Here is a 17,799-nt window from a genome sequence, read left to right on the forward strand (position 1 = left end):
GGATGGACAAATGAAGGCTCTCATTAGTAAGAACATATCAGGACTTTTTAAGTGTGATGTGTGATTACTTTAATCCCTACCAATTGCTTTAATATTTCAAAATGGACCCGGGTGTCCGGCGGGCCTGTAGGTGAGCCGCACCTGAGAGCTGCCGGCGCGAACTCCGCGGAAGCTCGCTGCACGGTTTTGCCAGCAGCCCTCTGGGGGGCCGCAGCCCTCGGTTCCCCGGGACGGCGCGCGGGGCACCTCGGGCGTTGTTTTGTGCGCGCCGGGGCGCTGCGTGGCGCGCGCGGGGCTCCCGGTCCGAGGCCCGAGCGTGTGCCCCGTGGACGGCGCTTCCCCGCGCGCCCCTCCCTCCGCGCCCGCGGGTGTCAGACCAGACGCCAGTCCCGGCGCGCTGACAGACGACTTTTCTCAGTTGTCAGTTTTCTCGCTTGTCAGCAGAGCTGCTGGTAAGTGAAAGAAAACAAGAGACGGGGCGCGAACGCGGCGAGGCTGGGCAGAGAAGGTGGGACGGGAGGAGGGAAGCCGCGGGCCTCCCGCGGCTGGGGGCGGGGGGCGCAGGCCAGTGGGGTGCGCGGCCTCCAGGTCGGACCACCGGCTCGCACCAGCTCCCCCTTGGCGCTTCCCTTTCCCTCTCTCCCCTCTTTCCCTTCAGTCTCCCCCTCCCTACCCGGTCTCCCTTTCTCCCCCAAATCCATCAGCTGCTACACTGATCGTTTCTGTGGCTTTTTCTTAAAGAAAAAAAGAAAGAAAGAAAGAAAGAAAAAAAAAAAATCCGAGTAGTTTCGAGGTGCTTTCTCCTGGAGCAGGAGCACAATCCCTGTTTCTGGGGATTAGCTCGGGACCATGGCTGGTTCCTGCAGCTGCCTCCGGGAGGCACCTGGGCCGGAGGTCGCCCGTGCTGCGAGCCCTCAGTAAGTCCGGGTTTGGGGGCACAGAAAGTGACAGGCAAAGGCGCGCCGCGCCGGGCTGGGGCTCGGGGCCGGACCCGCGAGGAGGCGGGGAGAGGGCCAGCCCAAACTCTCACAGCCTCACTTCCAGTGATAACCTGCAGCTATGGAGTCGCCAACCAAGGAGATTGAAGAATTTGAGAGCAACTCTCTGAAGTACCTGCAACCCGAACAGATCGAGAAAATCTGGCTTCGCCTCCGAGGGCTGTAAGTAAATCTATTTACTTCTCTTGCCCCGGTTCTCTCTGCAATCGGTATTTTAGGACCCTGCTACAGCCATGACTGCTCACCCCCTTCCTGCAGGTCCCTTTAAATACAGTCCTGGACGTTCCACAACTGCTTCTCGGTTAATTACAGTCACTGCTACCTTTTTTCCCCCCAAGAGACTTGTTTTGTTTTGTTTTGAGTATTTTAGAATGCCTTGCTATTTCCAAAGCATACTTTCTTTGGGGGAAGGGGAAATATCCTTAGATTTCAGTTGTAGTTAGCTCAGTGTCCACGGAGATGGTTCTCACCTTTTTAATTCAAGGAGGAAAGTCTGGGGGGACTCAGGCCACAGACTGTTAATCAAAGGAAGGTACTCTCTGCAAAATGCTTACAAACATCTTGGCAGGTGGTCCAAGAATTTACCAACAGATCAAATTCAACATTCATTCTGGCTGCTAAATTTTCCTCTTCCTTGCCCCTGTCTAGTTCAACTTCTGACATTTTCTTAGGATTCTTTCTATTGGGGAAATAATTACTAGAAGGTAGGGCTGTTTTTGGAGAAAGTGGGGGGGTCAGAACAAATATTGGAGTTTACTAGCAATACTGGAATAGTGAAATAGCACATTTGCTTTCAGTACAGTGGCCAGAATTCTAGTTGGACTGATGGACAGAGATCTCTGAATTCCATTCACTTCGTTGGTTCTGTCTGGTTTTGGGTGCTGAGGAGAGGTGTCCTGAAAATACATGGTATTTTCTGTGAGAAGATTTCATAAACAATGAACAGCTGGTTATCCTGGTCAGGAAGCTATAGTGATAGCTATGCATTTACAGCTTGCCCCTCAGTTGACGAGGCAGATCCCCAAAACACCTTTCATAACTACCAGATACTCATTTCATGAGACATTTGGCATCAAATATCTAGTGCAGTTAAAACAACAAGAACAACAACAACAGTTTTTTTCCAAGTATATTCTCCATTCTCTTCCTTATGGACAGTGATGGGAATACGAGCTCCCTGGCAGTTCGTTTTGCAGTAGTTAGTATGTTTGTAAGTGTGCATGCGTGCACGCACACATACACACAACCTGAAACAAAATGAAAAAGGCGCTGATGTAAGTTAGGTTCATCCTAGAGGAGACCACATCCCAACCGGGATATTCAAAGTTTCTAAAGGGAAGGGACAGGCATATATGTTTCTTTAAGGCATGTATGCTTTTTCAATGGCACATTGAAAGCGCCATTTATAAAAGCCCTTCCATCAGTAATCCAAGTGAGTTTCATTGTCACCGATCTATACAGGAAACCATGCCAAATAAGATGATTTTTGGGTTGTCTGGCTGCTGCAGACAGAGGCGGTACTTGGAGATCTTGTCTTTTTGGTTGGCAGGCTGTCCTGACCATTGAGGTGCATTTGGTGTTTACAGTAAGCACATGTCGTATGTATGAACTTTACAACTGATCATATTGGGGTGCTCACAGAAAATTGTTGCGTCTGCAAAGTCGGGGTCCGAGGTAGGCAACATCAAAGTGCTGCTGGGGGGTCCCCTAAAATCTTAGCTGGAGGGACTTGTCCACACACATGCAGGAGCTGCTTCTCTCTGGCTGCTTTATAACTACAACCAACCCCATGGAGCTGCTCAGGCTAGAAGGGAGTGTTTGAGTTAATCAGCCAGACTGAGCACGTGTATGAAAAAGCATTTAGTGCTTATAACACACTGTCTTATTGCTTTCTGGTTCCTATCTTTTAGGCTTCTCTCCCCAAGGTGTTGGGGTGTAACATAATCACATTTTCGTTCTCTCGTCTCTTCCATCTACTCAGCATCCTGTGCCTTTGAACATAAAAGGTGTGGGTTGGTTCTTCTCCAAGTGTGTGTTTTTGAATTCCTCTCTTTACCCTTCCTACTGAAATACCCTGCCTAAAAGCAATCTGAGGAGATCTGTTGCTCCACTTTCTATTTTGAAAAGGACATGTTACTATCGTTATTGTGAAACACACACACACATACATATATTTTTTACTACTGTTAATGGTTCTTACTGCCACTTAAAAAAAAAAAAACACCCAAATAGTAGTGCTATGATAAGTTGCTAAAGACTCTGGAAACCAAAGGCATGCTTATTTATACCATTTGGAATAACACTCTTGCAGTTCAAAAAATAGAAACTCATAGGAGGTGGAAGGGTATGTTTCTGTTTGTCCACACAACAGATTTTTGGTAAGAGAGAGGAAACAGCCCTTACAACATTTTAGAAAGACCAAATAGCCACAATTGAATTTTCACTATTACCTTGACTCCTTATAGAAGGGGCTTTATAGGCAAACACAGATAGCCAAGAATTTGGTTCAGTTTGTTTGAGAGCCATCTAAATTCAGGACTTGATCATCTCATACCTGGATGGTTCAGTGGCATCAGTCTTCTTGTAAGTATCTTCTGTATTCAGTCTACTGTTGAATTTTTCATCTCCTCTGTTAGAATGTAAGTTCCTTGAGGATGGATACCTTGTGTGTCTTACTGCTATACCTCCAGGGCATAGAGCAGGGTCTGGCACATAGTAGATGTTCAATTAATAGATGATGATGGAAACATAAAGAACCACATATGAACTTTTTAATAGTAAAAAGGAGGATAAATATATATTGGGGTCAGCTTAGAGGCCACATGACCTATCAACACTGTATTGCTTGAACTAGATAGGAGGCAGGTTTTGTTAACATCATTACCCAGGTTGGGCACAGAAATCTAAACTGAAGTAGGAACAGGGTAAGATGTGGGAAAGCCACAACCCAGGGCTGAATCCCACTCTTTGATTTACCTAGGTTCTCTTTTTCCCTCCCCATATCCTCTCCCCTTTTGTGTACTGGCCAGGAGTGGTCCTTACCAGCAGAAAGGGGATTGTTATTGCTGTTCTTATCTGCCAAGAATCCACAGTGTAGGAGAATATAGGGGATGATCCTTTACGTGTTACAACCTCCACCTGTCCCTCTTTCATGCTTTGTTTCCTTTTTTTTTTTTTAAGATTGTATTTAGTTAAGAGAGACAGAGAGAAATTCTGATAGCGTGAGTGGGGGAGGTGGGAGAAGGAGAAGCAGACTTCCAGCTGAGCAGCAAGCCCAGCGGGAACCCCTGGGATCATGACCTAGCTCAAAGCAGATGCTTGACTGACTGAACCATCCAGACGCCCCCCATGCTTTGTTTCTTTTCTCTTACACATCTCACCACCTGAAAGCTATGTATTTTGCTTACTTATTATGTAAATGTGTTTTACATGTGTATTTATTTAATTTGCTTATTATGTACTTTATTTACTTATTGTGTTTATTGTCTGTCTCCTCCAACTGAAATATAAACTTCATGAGGACATAGTTTTTTGGACTATTTTTTTTTTTTAAATTTATTTATTTATTTTCAGTGTAACAGTACTCATTGTTTTTGCACTACTCCCAGTGCTCCATGCAATACGTGCCCTCTCTATTACCCTCCACCTGGTTCCCCAACCTCCCACACCCCCGCCCCTTCAAAACCCTCTGGTTGTTTTTCAGAGTCCATAGTCTCTCATGGTTCATCTCCCCTTCCAATTTCCCACAACTCCCTTCTCCTCTCCATCTCCCCATGTCCTCCATGTTCTTTGTTATGCTCCACAGATAAGTGAAACCGTATGATACTTGACTCTCTCTGCTTGACTTATTTCACTCAGCATAATCTCTTCCAGTCCCGTCCATGTTGCTACAAAAGTTGGGTATTCATCCTTTCTGATGGAGGCATAATACTCCATCGTGTATATGGACCACATCTTCCTTATCCATTCGTCCGTTGAAGGGCATCTTGGTTCTTTCCACAGTTTGGTGACCGTGGCCATTGCTGCTATAAACATTTGGGTACAGATGGCTCTTCTTTTCACTACATCTGTATCTTTGGGGTAAATACCCAGCAGTGCAATTGCAGGGTCATAGGGAAGCTCTATTTTTAATTTCTTGAGGAATCTCCACACTGTTCTCCAAAGTGGCTGCACCAACTTGCATTCCCACCAACAGTGTAAGAGGGTTCCCCTTTCTCCACAACCTCTCCAACACACGTTGTTTCCTGTCTTGCTAATTTTGGCCATTCTAACTGGTGTAAGGTGATATCTCAATGTGGTTTTAATTTGAATCTCCCTGATGGCTAGTGATGATGAGCATTTTTTCATGTGTCTGATAGCCATTTGTATGGTTTTTTGGACTGTTTTGATCACTGGTGTATCCCTGCGCCTACAGTATTATCTGGTATGTAGTAAATTCTCAATACGTATTTGAAACCTAGAGCCTGTTCACATATTTCTCTGGGAAAAAACTCTTTTTTTTTTTTTTTAAGATTTTTATTTGTTTATTTGACCGAGATCATAAGTAGGCAGAGAGGCAGGCAGAGAGGGGTGTGGGGAAGCAGGCTCCCTGCTGAGCAGAGAGCCCCCGTGCGGGGCTTGATCCCAGGACCCTGGGATCATGACCTGAGCCAAAGGCAGAGGTTTAACCCACTGAGCCACCCAGATGCCCCTGGGGAAAACACTTAATCTAGTCTTGTAACAACATCAAGATGCTAATAGCACATTGACTATCAGAAATGTGAATTTTAAACACTATCTACCCCTCCTGAGATTGCAAAACCCTTGCAAGTTTTGATGTTTACTATAATGATGACTCTTATCTCCCTTGAGCAAGGTACTGAACACCCGTGCATGGAGGCTGACTGTGATTCGAGGCTCGTGGTGTTCCTCAGCCTCCCTCTGCAGCCCTGCCACCATCTCATACCCATGTTCCTCTAAGCCATCGGGGGACAAATACTACACACCTGAGCTTTTTAATGATCTCTAACAAAGGGATGCTGTCCGCTTACGTTTCTGGGAGGAGCCCCCCCATTTCAGTTTCAGTAGACCTCTGTTGTCCCCCAGTACCATTGTCATACCTCTTTCCTCTGTAGAGATGGTGGAATCCGTAAGAGCCCTCCCCAGTGGCTGTTTTGTCAGGGAATCTTCCAATCAGGGAAAATATGACAAGGGTCGCCCTTTATTCTTCTGGTGATGTCAGGGAACCTCAGGACTGCATAGGTTTGAGTCATGACTTGCACCTTGGGTCCTGATCAAGAGTTTTCCTATTGCTAGCCTGTTCTATGATGACAAAAAAATGTTTCTATACTTTTTTTTTTTTTTAATTGAGAGCAAGCCAACAGGTTTCACTGACTCCTTGGCATTTATTGTCACCATTGTAGTTAAGCCATTATGTATTTATTTTGCCCAAGTATAATTAATTTTATGCTTATGTGACACGATGAAGATGATTTCTTTTGCATTATCTAAAACAATATTATGATATAAAGGGAGGTAAATGGCTATTAAGGTAACAGACCAGGACTATTGATTTTTTGTATTCAGTGAGCTTTTTGACTCCCTAGTATGGTAATGGGCGCTGTCTCCCTCTACTCCCTACCCCTGGCTTAGGGATGAGCTCAATGTCCAGGACTAGCCAGTCTTAGGATTTCACCCTAGTGGCAACAGTGGTAGGTGTCAGGTGTGGCAGGGAGACCGAGCAGAAGTGGTAGAGTCCTTCATTGAGACTGCTTTCTTGGCTGTTGGGGAGTGCTGCTTTCCCTTCTTCTGGGTTTTCCTGGTGGCTGCCACTGGGTCCACTTCCTACTTCATGGAGAATAAAACCTTTCTGTGATAGGGGACAGGAGAACCAACACTCAGAGAAAAGCATATGGGAGAACGTGGAGTGGAAAACCCTGGTCTGCTCCCAGAGGCCCCAGTTCCTGCAACTATTTCTCAGATTCGGGGCTCTCCCAGCTCCAGGATCAATCGAGCTGTTTCTGCTTTGGGTGCTTGGAGTTTGATTTGTCTTAAAAAGTCTTCACTAGTACCCCATTGAAGCACAGAGAACTTAAGTGACCCTTCCAAAGATGTGGAGAAAAGCCATAGACAAAGAAGCCTGCATCTTTGCTTTCATATTTCTTATTTAATTAAGCCCTCTTATGCTGTATTTTCTCTGTACTCATCAGAAATTTTTAATAGTGCCGTCAATGTTCAGGCAACATTAGTTTACTCAATTAACATTTACTGAGTGTCTATTATATGCCAGGCACTTTGATAAGCTCTGGGTGTGCAAAAGCAGATAAGATACCCGCCCTTTGGCCCTTGCCAAACTAGCAGGAGAGACTGAAAGGAGAAGCTGGAAGTGCTGACTATAGTTACAGAGGAACGCACAGGGGCTCCTCCACCTGGGATGCCGGGAGAAGGTGCTGCAGGCTGGCAGTGAGCTGCAGATTTATTCTAGCAGAGTCCTTAGAGTCACAAGGAAGAAACTTGCACAGATCCTTTTCATTCATATCAGCCTTCTGCAAAGATGCAAAGAAGTCTTTTCAAAGATTCGAGGAAAACAAGGAATCCTCTCTAGTCAGCCCAGAATAAACCAGCCCAGAATTCTGAGCTGATTTTATGGAAAATGAGAAAAGCTGCTTCTACTTCCTAGGGATATAGCCTGAGTCCTAGTGCCCTTCTCTATGCCTCTAACATTGAGTTATTGGATAGAAATCTCTCAGGTCACCTCAAAAGGAGTTGGCCCCCAAATTGGTCCCTGGTCTCTCAGGGACCTCACAGAGTTACCTTCCCCTACAAATCAATTCCCAAGAACCTTAGTTACTTTCCTTGAGAGGTAGCTATGTGATATCCTCTTGCAGTGTATCAAGTACAATATGGAGGGATAGATAGAAGCTAATGAATGGAGGTAACAGAGTGTGCAAAGTACAGAGGCACGAGAGATATTAGCATGTCAAGGAGGAGTGAGAGATAATGTTGGACAGGAAGCATGGGCCGGGTAGTGATACATGGAATTTTGAAAAATTTGCTTTTTGTTTTATTCAAAACTATACATGCTTATAATTTAAGGAGGTAAGTACTTTAACACGTTTTCCTACGTTACACATACATAGAAGTGTGTCCCACTCTCCACTTATCTTGTAGAATCTTTTTTATTTTGACACATGTAATTTTAAGGAGTTTACATTTTATCCCTTAATTTATAAGGAATTGTTAAAAGACTTTAAGCTAGAGAATAAAGATTGAGACTTGAATTTTAGGATGGGTTATTCTGGAAGAAATGTGGAGGGCAGACTGGTGATGGAATCTGAGGTCTGGAGAGCAGTTGGAGAGGATTCTTGAATTTAGGGTAGTGCCACTTAGTTTTGGAGAAACTCTCCAAACTCTCTCTCTCAGAGAGAGAGAGAAGGAGATATTGGCTTCCAAGTTTGTTTTGGCTTGGATGTCTTAGTGAGTTTGTTGCCATTTGCCTTGTTAGGGGCCATGGAGAGAAGAGCAAGCTTGGATAAAGCAGGATGATAAACTTGGGTTTGGACATGTTGAAATGGAGTTGCCTCTGGTAGATGCACGTAGCTATTGGTGAAAGCAGCCTGGAACTATGGAAAGACCTTTGGCCTGGAGCAGAGTGTCTGAGAGTCATGATTCTTGGGTAAAGCCTTGTGAACAGATGGCCTAGGGAAGAAGGGCTTCACCCGACTCTCACTAATAAAGCAATGCCAAAAGAATAACCTAAAAAACTCTTTACGTCCACCAGATTACATATTTTAGTATATTAATGGGTCCTTCCACTCTCTCATTTAACTGAAAATGTCAAGTGGCTGAGCATACTTTTGTAGAACTCCTATTATATACCAGATACTAGGAGCTTCAGAAGAGATGTAGAAATATCAGGAGTAAAGCCCTGCTCTCAGGAAATTTAGAGTCTAGTTAAGGAGACAAGATAATTCTTTATACATGTGAGAAATTAAAAAAAACAATAGAAGTATGCACAGTAACTAATTGCTTATTAAGTAATATTGACAGGGTCCTAGGGTTCTGAGAAGGAAGACATTCGTGTGTGAGGAATTGTTTTTGTCTTTCTTTTCCTACTAAAGATCAAGTAAGTCTCATCTGAATACTTCCTTAATGTGTATTAAAGGGAAGAAAGAGGTGAATAGAAAAAGGGTAAGTAGGTTCTTACACTTAGAATGAAATTTTCTGTACTTGAATACTAATGTAGTATATTAGCACATGCTCGCTTGCTTCACATAATTTGGTTTTGCTGACTTATTAGCTAATTACAACTCAGTATTTATCACTTAAGTATTTATTATTTTGACCAAGCTTTACAGCCTCTGTTGGCTGGGAAGCAGCCATAAGCAGAGAAATTTCTGCATTTCTAGCTTGATTTTCTATCTTTAATTTTCTTTGGCTCATAGAAGATGGCTTGGTTCCAGTTTTCCCGTATGGGGGGAAAGTGCTCACCTGATCTAACTCATGGCTTTTCAATAAAAGACTAAGAAAAATAATTGTTGAACATGAGACCCATAAGGTAGTCTGTAATGGCTTTAAGAATGGCCATCGCAGTTTCTCATCAGTAATAAAAAATGAATTCTACAACAAATAAAATACTCTATTCCTAGAGAAAGTGTACTGAGTCCATGTGAAGCTTTGGTATTCTTCAGACTTACTGGAGTGTACTCTTTTGACAACTCTTATTAAACAAAATAAATGAGACTTCATGAGTGTATGAACATCCTAGATGTTTTTAGGTTGTGAAATAATGAAAAGCTTAAGAGAATAATTCAATCAAGAAGACATAATTTATAATTATAGGTAATGAATTTTATTTATATATTTGAATGAATACACATACATCTTATGCAGGAAGGTCATCCATCACTCATTCACTAAGTGAACACTTTTCCTGGCACTTACCAGGCACCGGGCACTAGAGAGTGGGAAGCAAGATAAAGGCTCCCTCTCTTTAGGGAACATTCAGTCTACTGGTGGAAGCAAATATTAAACATGGAATTCCACAAGTAATTATTTACATTGATGAGTGCCACAAAGAACTATAGGGCACTGTGGAAACAGGTGAGGGGCTGAAACCTGGTCCAAGAATCAAGGAAGGCTTCTCTGAGGGAGATTTAAGCTGAGCTATGAAGAACACGTAAGTATTAGTTAAGGAAAGAGGTGAAGGAGAGTATTCTAAGGTATTCAAAGCCTAGGAAAACAGCATGTGCAAAGAGCTAATTGAACATGGAAGCTCTTAAAAAACAGGAGGGCCAAGTAGCTATAGCCAAGACTCTATGGAGGTGGGAGGCTCAAGACACAGCTAGAGAGGGATCAGATCTTGCATTTTATTTTCTTTTATTTTACTTATTTAATTTTTCTTTAGCCAAGGCAGCAGAAGAGATGATTTATTATATACATGTTACATTCAGCCACAAATGAAAACAGAATTAGTCCCAAAAGTCACAGGTCCAGGGCAAAGGACCAAAAGGAATTGTTTTGGTATGAGCAACGTGGGTCTTTCAAAGGTGGTAATTGTGATCAGATGGTGATGGATATTCTTGGTCCATTGAATCAAACTCTAGAAAGTAGGCACACAGTCCAACAATTGGTATTAGTATCCCTGGCCTCTGGCTTTCCTTATCTCTGCTCCTGTGGCTTCCATGGGTGCATAAGCTAGTGGTTTGCTTGGACCTCTGCCTCACTGTCTTCTTTGATGCTTTAGCCTACGCATTGGCTTCTTCCTCTACTTGGCTCTCATGGTATGGCAATTTCCAAGAAGAGGTGCTAAGGTCAAGAGGCATCTTTTTTAAGACCAGGGGTTTTAGCAATGGGAAGCCAATGTGGGTCTGTAGGGATGGATTTGAGAGATTTTCAGGAGATAGACTCAACAGGACTTGGATGTGGAAAATGAGGAAGAATGGATGAATGGAGGAAGAATGGAGGAAGAATGAGGAATCTAGGATGACTCCCAGGTTTTTTTGCTTCATTTCCAGATGCTATTTTCTTAGATCAGGACCACTGAGGGGGAGCAAGATTGCAGGTTTTGTTGTGCATGGGAGCAGAATGAATGGAGATTAGAGGTAATGAGTTCAGTTTTGGGCATATTGAGTATGAGGGACCTATAAGGTGTCCTTGAGGAGATATTGGGAAGGCATGAGCAGTTGGATAAGTGGGTCTGGAGATGAAAGTTCTGGATTGAAGGTATAATGGATAGCCCAACAAAGTAAGAAGAAAAAAAAATTGTGTATTTGTATATACACATAGACATACACACATAAGAGAGCACAGTTTAGTGTGACACCCTAAATGGTCAGAAGGTACCAGAAGACTGTAAATTCATACGTATTTTCTCATTGACCTTTTTTTTTTTTTTAATCCAACATATGGGAGAGGCCAGCTAGCCATTGGTGTACATAGCTTTGCTTGGAATCTTTATGTTGACTACTTGGTGCTATGCTCACCATAGCATAGATTTGGAGTAGAGACAGAAACCTGGAGAGTAGGAAGGATCATTCCCAATATTCTAAGGGTAGAAAGAGACCATGACCCAAGAAGCCAAATAGAATCCAGTCCCCCATTACAGACCTTCTGGGAAAACAGGGCATGAGCCAGGCAGTGAGACCCCAAGTGTGGAGCCCATCACCACTGTACAGCCTGTTGAAGGTTGGCTGGGTGGGGGTTCTCTGGACTCTGCAGGAAGCCATCCTTTGTCTAGACTTGCCCAGTGCTACCCTGTGGGGACAATGCTGTCGTAGAGGAGGCCTGTGATGGACACACTAGGTCTTTGTCTCTTGGGGCAGTGCATAGGTTCTCTTGTGGTTCTCACCCTCCATACTACATGTGCCTTGTTCACGGTCCTTTCTCTGCTCTTTAAGGGCTTCCCCAAATGGCCCCCCCTCCCTTCACTTTCATTCTCTTCCAGAGGGACCCAATATTCAAGATTCCGCTGAAGCTTTCCTTTCCCTTAATGCCACCAGAAGAGTGAAAACTTAAACAATCAACGTGAGAATGCGTTGAATATTTTGGCTGAAAGTCACTATTGGACATCCAAAGAACATTAAGTTCTGTTTATCCAGATTCCAAACAACCAAAATGCTGAAATAACCAAGACTTTTCCTGCACTCTAGAGACACTCTGAGTAAATCCAGTAGTGAAAGATTAGTTTTTGAAAGCTACTTCCATGTGTGTTTTAGGAATAGTTCAAATTCAGACTAATATCTGACTCTTTTTCCCTCTACCTCTCTGACTCTTGTCTAAGGATGACTCTGACAGGTCTTATAATACCTTTAAAACACCTCCCCTGAAGAATTTTATACTTAGTATACTAGTCCAGGTGGTTGCTATTTGGAAATCCCGTCTGCTAACTATGAGGAACCACAAACACTTTCATGAAGAGAGTCCTGTGTTGCTTATTTGTGAAACAAAAGGATTAATTACTGTAAATTGAAGCCCCATAAATATTGTTTAGAATTGTCATTCTTTCTATAAAACTATGGACTGAAATTAGTCATTGTTTAAAAAAAAAGAAGGAATTGTTCAAAGTACCCATTTCTGGGAGTCTTTGGATAGTTGCAGTAAAGGTTATCCTCAAGGAGAATTTGTTTCCAATGTTCAACTCATTTCCATTGGCAGTAGACGCTCAAAATGGTCCCTGTGAGTGCACCTGCCGCTTAACTTTTTCCCCCTTTTTCCTGTATTTTGGATGTTTGCCTCATTTCTACCACATTTAAATTGTTGGAATTTACAGAGTCTGTGTCCAGAGAAGAGCTTTATATGGATGATGTTACTGGGAGAGAAGGTTTTAGAGGAAATAGGAAAGACCTCTGCTCCCCAGGAGCTGGTATATTGACTTAAATTCCCCTGCTTTCTGCCAGAAGGAGGTTTTGATAAGAGCTGGGAGGAAGGGTCTAAGAGAGCGGGAAGGGAAGGAATACTCCTGGAGTAGATGGGAAAGGCTTGGAAAAATTAGACCAGTCACTGACATTAAACTTGGCAGAAGATAGAGTTTTTGTTCTGGCTAAACACGTATGGGGAAGAACAAAGTAGGGAGCTGAAGCAACTCCCTGGACAATTCAAGTTAAAAATTCTACCCCTCCTCTAATTGCAGGGATAGATCTATAAAGAGTAAGATGTTGTCTTAATCCTTTGGATTTATCCCCACTTAGGCAGTGTTGCACAGATATTAAGAAATATTTTTGTTTTCAGCCTTTCTCATTGATGTTTATCTAAACAGGAGCCAGGCGCCCAGGAAAGCGGTCACAAAAACCTCTTCCAGTCCCACCCACGCAGTTTTCTTGTACTTATAACACAGCAAGTGGTTGTAAATGCGTGACCAGAGGGATAAATAACTTATGCAAAAAAGTCCTACCTCGGGGCGCCTGGGTGACTCAGTGGTTAAGCCTCTGCCTTTGGCTCAGGTCATGATCTCAGGGTCCTGGGATCAAGCCCCACATGGGGCTCTCTGCTCAACGAGGAGCCTGCTTTCTCCTCTCTCTCTGCCTGCTGCTCTGCCTACTTGTGATCTCCATCTCTCTGTCAAATAAATAAATAAAATCTTAAAAAAAAAAAAGTACTACCTGGACTTCTACAAGCATGACATTTACTTTCTATTTTCTTTCTTGAAAAACCCTTTTCCATATTTTGTTGCTGGTGCCAGTAATTAGCTCATTGCCTCGCTTAAAGCAAGATGGAAATAATGCTTGGTCTGCTCAAAAAGCCACGCTTTCCAGAGGAAGATTTCAGCTTTCTTTGGGGAGGGGTCCCATTTGGGGAGGCGTTCGCTGGTAATTTGAGTGCTGGAATTTTTAACCCAGGCCCAGGAGAGAAGCAGGCATGCACAAGAGATTTGGATTTCTGTGTCTGGCCAGCTGTCTGCAGGCAGACAAGGGGCCTGGGGAGGGAGAACAAAGAAGAAGCAGGGCTTCGGGAATGTGGGAGCATGGGACACAGTGTGGATTGGCTGTGTGAGCTGGTGCTGTTCCAGGTGGGGCTTCCTGTGGGGTTGTTCAGTTTAGATTAATCTTTCTCAAAGATTTCTCCTCTTTCCAGTGTCCAGCCAGCAGTAGATAGAAACATACTTGTTTCCAGGAGTGAGTTAAGAATTGATTGTCTTAGTCACAGCTCTGTTTCAGATTAGCATTCTCTCATTCTTCAGATTCACCACCCTTACCCCCAAACCTTACTTCTTCACTTGAATTTGATCTCATCACTTTGGGTTAAACATATTGCAATTTTGTACTTTGGGACTTGCTGACCCTGAGTATGATTTTCCTTTACTAAGAAGGCTAAATGAAAGGGTATGAATCTGTGGGACAATTATCCCTAATAAAAAAGCAAGCAGAAAGATTTTCTAGAAGATTTACAGAAAAACAACCCTTTCCTAATTATTGGGTTATTCTAGGTGAAAGTGAGTTTATGTCACTTCACTATTTTTTATTTTTTGTATTTCCTTAGATCTTCGGCCAAGCAGGAAAATAGAATCATTGCCTACATGGATTTTCACTCTGCAGTTTATCAGTTAAGAAATATCTGAACTAGTAAGGGAAGAAAATCCCTCTCTTTCTCTAATGTTGTCTCCCCTTCCCCAATACTCTACAAGAAGGTGCCAAGCAACTGCAATTTATATACACTTTCTTATTGGCGTTGACTTATTCAAAATGAGAAGTGCCATCAAGCAATCAATATACACATAGCTTTGCAAACCTAGGTTTTAATGTATGCATCATGGAAATGAAATCACTGGTAGGAATAAGAAAAACATACAAGGACCTTCCATTCTCATCAACATGTAGAGGAGGTCCTACAAATGATTTAAGGCATGTTCAGTAGAAGTTTCCAGATACCCAGTTCTGTTCAGTCTGCCCCCCATATGCTAGTGAAAAACAAAACCAGAGGATCAGATGATCATTCAGATCCTTGCTCATTTTATGGGTATTTGTGACATTTTATCTTCGTCCACTTTCCCACAGGGAGTTGCATGTGACCTGAACTCCTGAGAACATTAGTGAACTCCACACAGTTAACTGAGTCTTGCTGTGTACTTTGTTTTTTCTGAGTCTGTCCCCCAGTCTCCACTCCCTTGAGGGAACTGAAGGCTGAGAACCAAGATTCCCAATGCTGTCTGTGCATTGGAGTGGTAGTGACCTTGGTAGGGTAGGATGGAGACAGGATCTGACGGGATCTGGATCAGAATGAATCATCCTTGCCTGGAAGCGCGGGAGAACACTGAAGGCTGAGCTCGAGTTCCCACTGTTCATGTTCAGTTGTTGTAAATTCAACTTCCCATACCAGAAAACCTTCTTGTGCCCAACTGGGAGGTATCTTGCTGTCAACTTTGAAACTCAGCACAAGTTTTATTTTTTTTAAAGCCAGCTTGTTTGAATATTAAGCCTATTTATAAACCTCATTATTGCAGCACCCATATGGCTCTTACTCAAAGATACTCACTTCGAAAAAGTGAAAGACTGCCAGCCAGCCTCTTCATAATTTAACATCAGTGCTTAATCAGCTCTCACTTATCCAGGCTATCAGGAATGATTCCCAAATCATCTGTTTGACTTTGGAGTATGTGAAACTTAACATTTGTTTGATTGTGGGCATGCCCAGTACGTTGGGAATGCCTAACCATCAAAAAGTGAATAAAGCCCTTCAGAAACATTCTCTCTCCCACCTCACTGTTTTTTGGTCCTGTTCCCTGCAGTCTGTGCTCTGCCCCCAGGCAGGTCCAGGTTTACAGTGGACAGAATCACCCCTTTTACACTTGCTTTGTTTTCATCCTTTCTCTCCCTGGCTGAAGCCAGGAGAGGTAAAATGAAACTTAGGGTCTAGAAACCTCTGCTAGATGACACAGCTATGGAGAGCTTTGGGGAACCTTTTTAAACATGGGTTGGGGTAGTCAGTGGTCTTTGCTCTTTGATGATGCTCCTGGATCAGTTTTCACTTCTTCAGATGTGATCAGCTGGATGTAAGTGGACTGAAGTCTTTGGGGAGATTTTCCAGCTCCTCACTTCCCATTCTGTACACAGACACACAGATATACACACAGTCACAGACACACACACATGCACACACCGTTTGATAGTTCTTTGGCAATCCATGGTTCCATAGAAACATTCCAGGCTTAAACAGACCCTGATTTTCAGTGAAGACCAGGAATCTTCTAATTTGTCAAAGGAGTAAGTGGATATGGGTCAGTCAGTGCTCGTTATAGTACATCATGTCTCTGCATTGACTTTTAACTTCTGGAGGGTGAGTAGGGATTCTTTGTAAGCAACTCAATGGGCTTCAGTTTTTAGGGAATTGTTGATAAAAAGAATCCTTATCAAATGATAACTTTAGATATTTCTAAGGATTGTTATGGTTTCCAGTTCATAAATACCCAGTTTTACTTTTTTCCCTCCTACCTTCTCAGCAATGGCCCTACTTCAACATTGGAGGGAAGTATGTAATTTTGCTAGGTTAACTGGGACCACAGAGAGGGTAGGTGACAAGGTGTATAACCTATGGGGTTTGGGGGGAAAGCTGGACAGAGTTTCAGCTACTCCCCTCTTAGGAAGACTCAGAATAGCACCTGCTTCCTCTCTGGTTCAGGTGTTCTTAAGGAGAATTGCAAGTATTTAATTTTTTTTTTTAACCTTTAGAAAGCAATCCGCAACTTTTTTTCATTACTTCATTAATGAATGAAAGCCTTTTTATTTCCAAACAGAATTTGGAAACCTGTTGAATGGAAATACCATTATTTTTGCAGCGCTGTTATTAATACAGTAGCTGACCCTCAAACACTTCCTTGGTACCCAGCCCTGTGCTAAAGGCTCTTTGTTGTTCTTAACACTTGATTCTCACATCACCCTGTGAAGACGTTGTTATTATGGCCCAGCTTTTGCAGATAAGGAGACTGGTGGTTGGGAACCTGATGTCAGTTGCTTAAGGTCACATTGCTTATTGGCTGGAGTAAGTTGGAGATGGCTTTGAGCTCAGGCAAGGGATCTCAAGCATTGTGCTGTAACGTCTCTCAGAAGAGCGAGGAGGGCGGACTGTGTTCTGGGGAGTTTGCAAAGCACTACTCTAGCCCTTCATGGATGCGGTTTCCTTGGCCCAGCCTTGTGGAGATGACCCACCTTCTGCCCGAATGTGAAGCCCTGCTGTCTCCATCTCCCACAGGGCCAGCTTTGCCAGATCCCAGAGAATAACAGCTCCTGGTCATTCTCTACTTGTTACGGCAGCTCAGCCAAGCTATGTGAGTCTTGAGATTTGTGATCTGAAGTTTCAGGTTCCAAAAAATTGTAAATATGAAATAAGTTTGAAAAACCAAAACAGAACATTTAAAAACATTCCTTTTGTCTTTCAGGTTATGAATCAGGAATAAATTCTTTCGAAGTTCTTAAAAACAAAAGGCCAAAAATAAACTGGGTTCGTCTCCAATTCATTTCCTGCATTTGGAAGGGAAGGACCCAGTTTGTTTTATTGTTGTTGGTTTTGTTTGTTTTTGTCTAGTGTCTAAGTTCCCTTTTGGCACCCTTTGACTTCTTTGCATACTTTCTTGATTTTCTTTGAAGACTTCAGAGTTTGCTTTCTTTCTCAACCAGCTGGAGGTTCTGTATCCTTAGGCAAGTTACTTAACCTCTCTGAGCCTCGCTTCCATCAAATGTAAGGTCAGGTAGACCTCCCAAGGTCTGTAGGGGTCAAAGTGAGTGAATTTGTATAATAGGCATGGAACTGAGGAGATGCTCCACAACTGTGAGGCCCCCAGCCTCCTCTCATTATATTTTTCCTGTGTGCAAAGAACTATGGCTATGGTAGG

General features: G+C 43.1%; 1 protein-coding gene across 8 annotated transcripts in view; it reads left to right on the plus strand.

Moving 5' to 3' along the window:
* The window catches only part of PDE1C (phosphodiesterase 1C), a 536,493-nt gene that overhangs the window by 211,652 nt on the left and 307,042 nt on the right, over positions 1-17,799 (plus strand). The window contains exons 1-2 of one of the 8 annotated variants that reach the window (XM_046020566.1): positions 101-452; positions 1,058-1,160. The exons of 6 other annotated variants lie outside the window; for them this stretch is intronic. In XM_046020566.1, the coding sequence (XP_045876522.1) occupies positions 1,060-1,160 (101 nt within the window). In that variant the 5' untranslated portion in view covers positions 101-452; positions 1,058-1,059. Of the gene's footprint in view, positions 1-100; positions 453-493; positions 509-1,057; positions 1,161-17,799 lie in introns of those variants that run through there. One more of the 8 variants, XM_046020568.1, reaches the window with a different exon arrangement.

This window comes from Meles meles, chromosome 10 (genome assembly GCF_922984935.1).
Source record: "Meles meles chromosome 10, mMelMel3.1 paternal haplotype, whole genome shotgun sequence".
NCBI lineage: Eukaryota > Metazoa > Chordata > Mammalia > Carnivora > Mustelidae > Meles > Meles meles.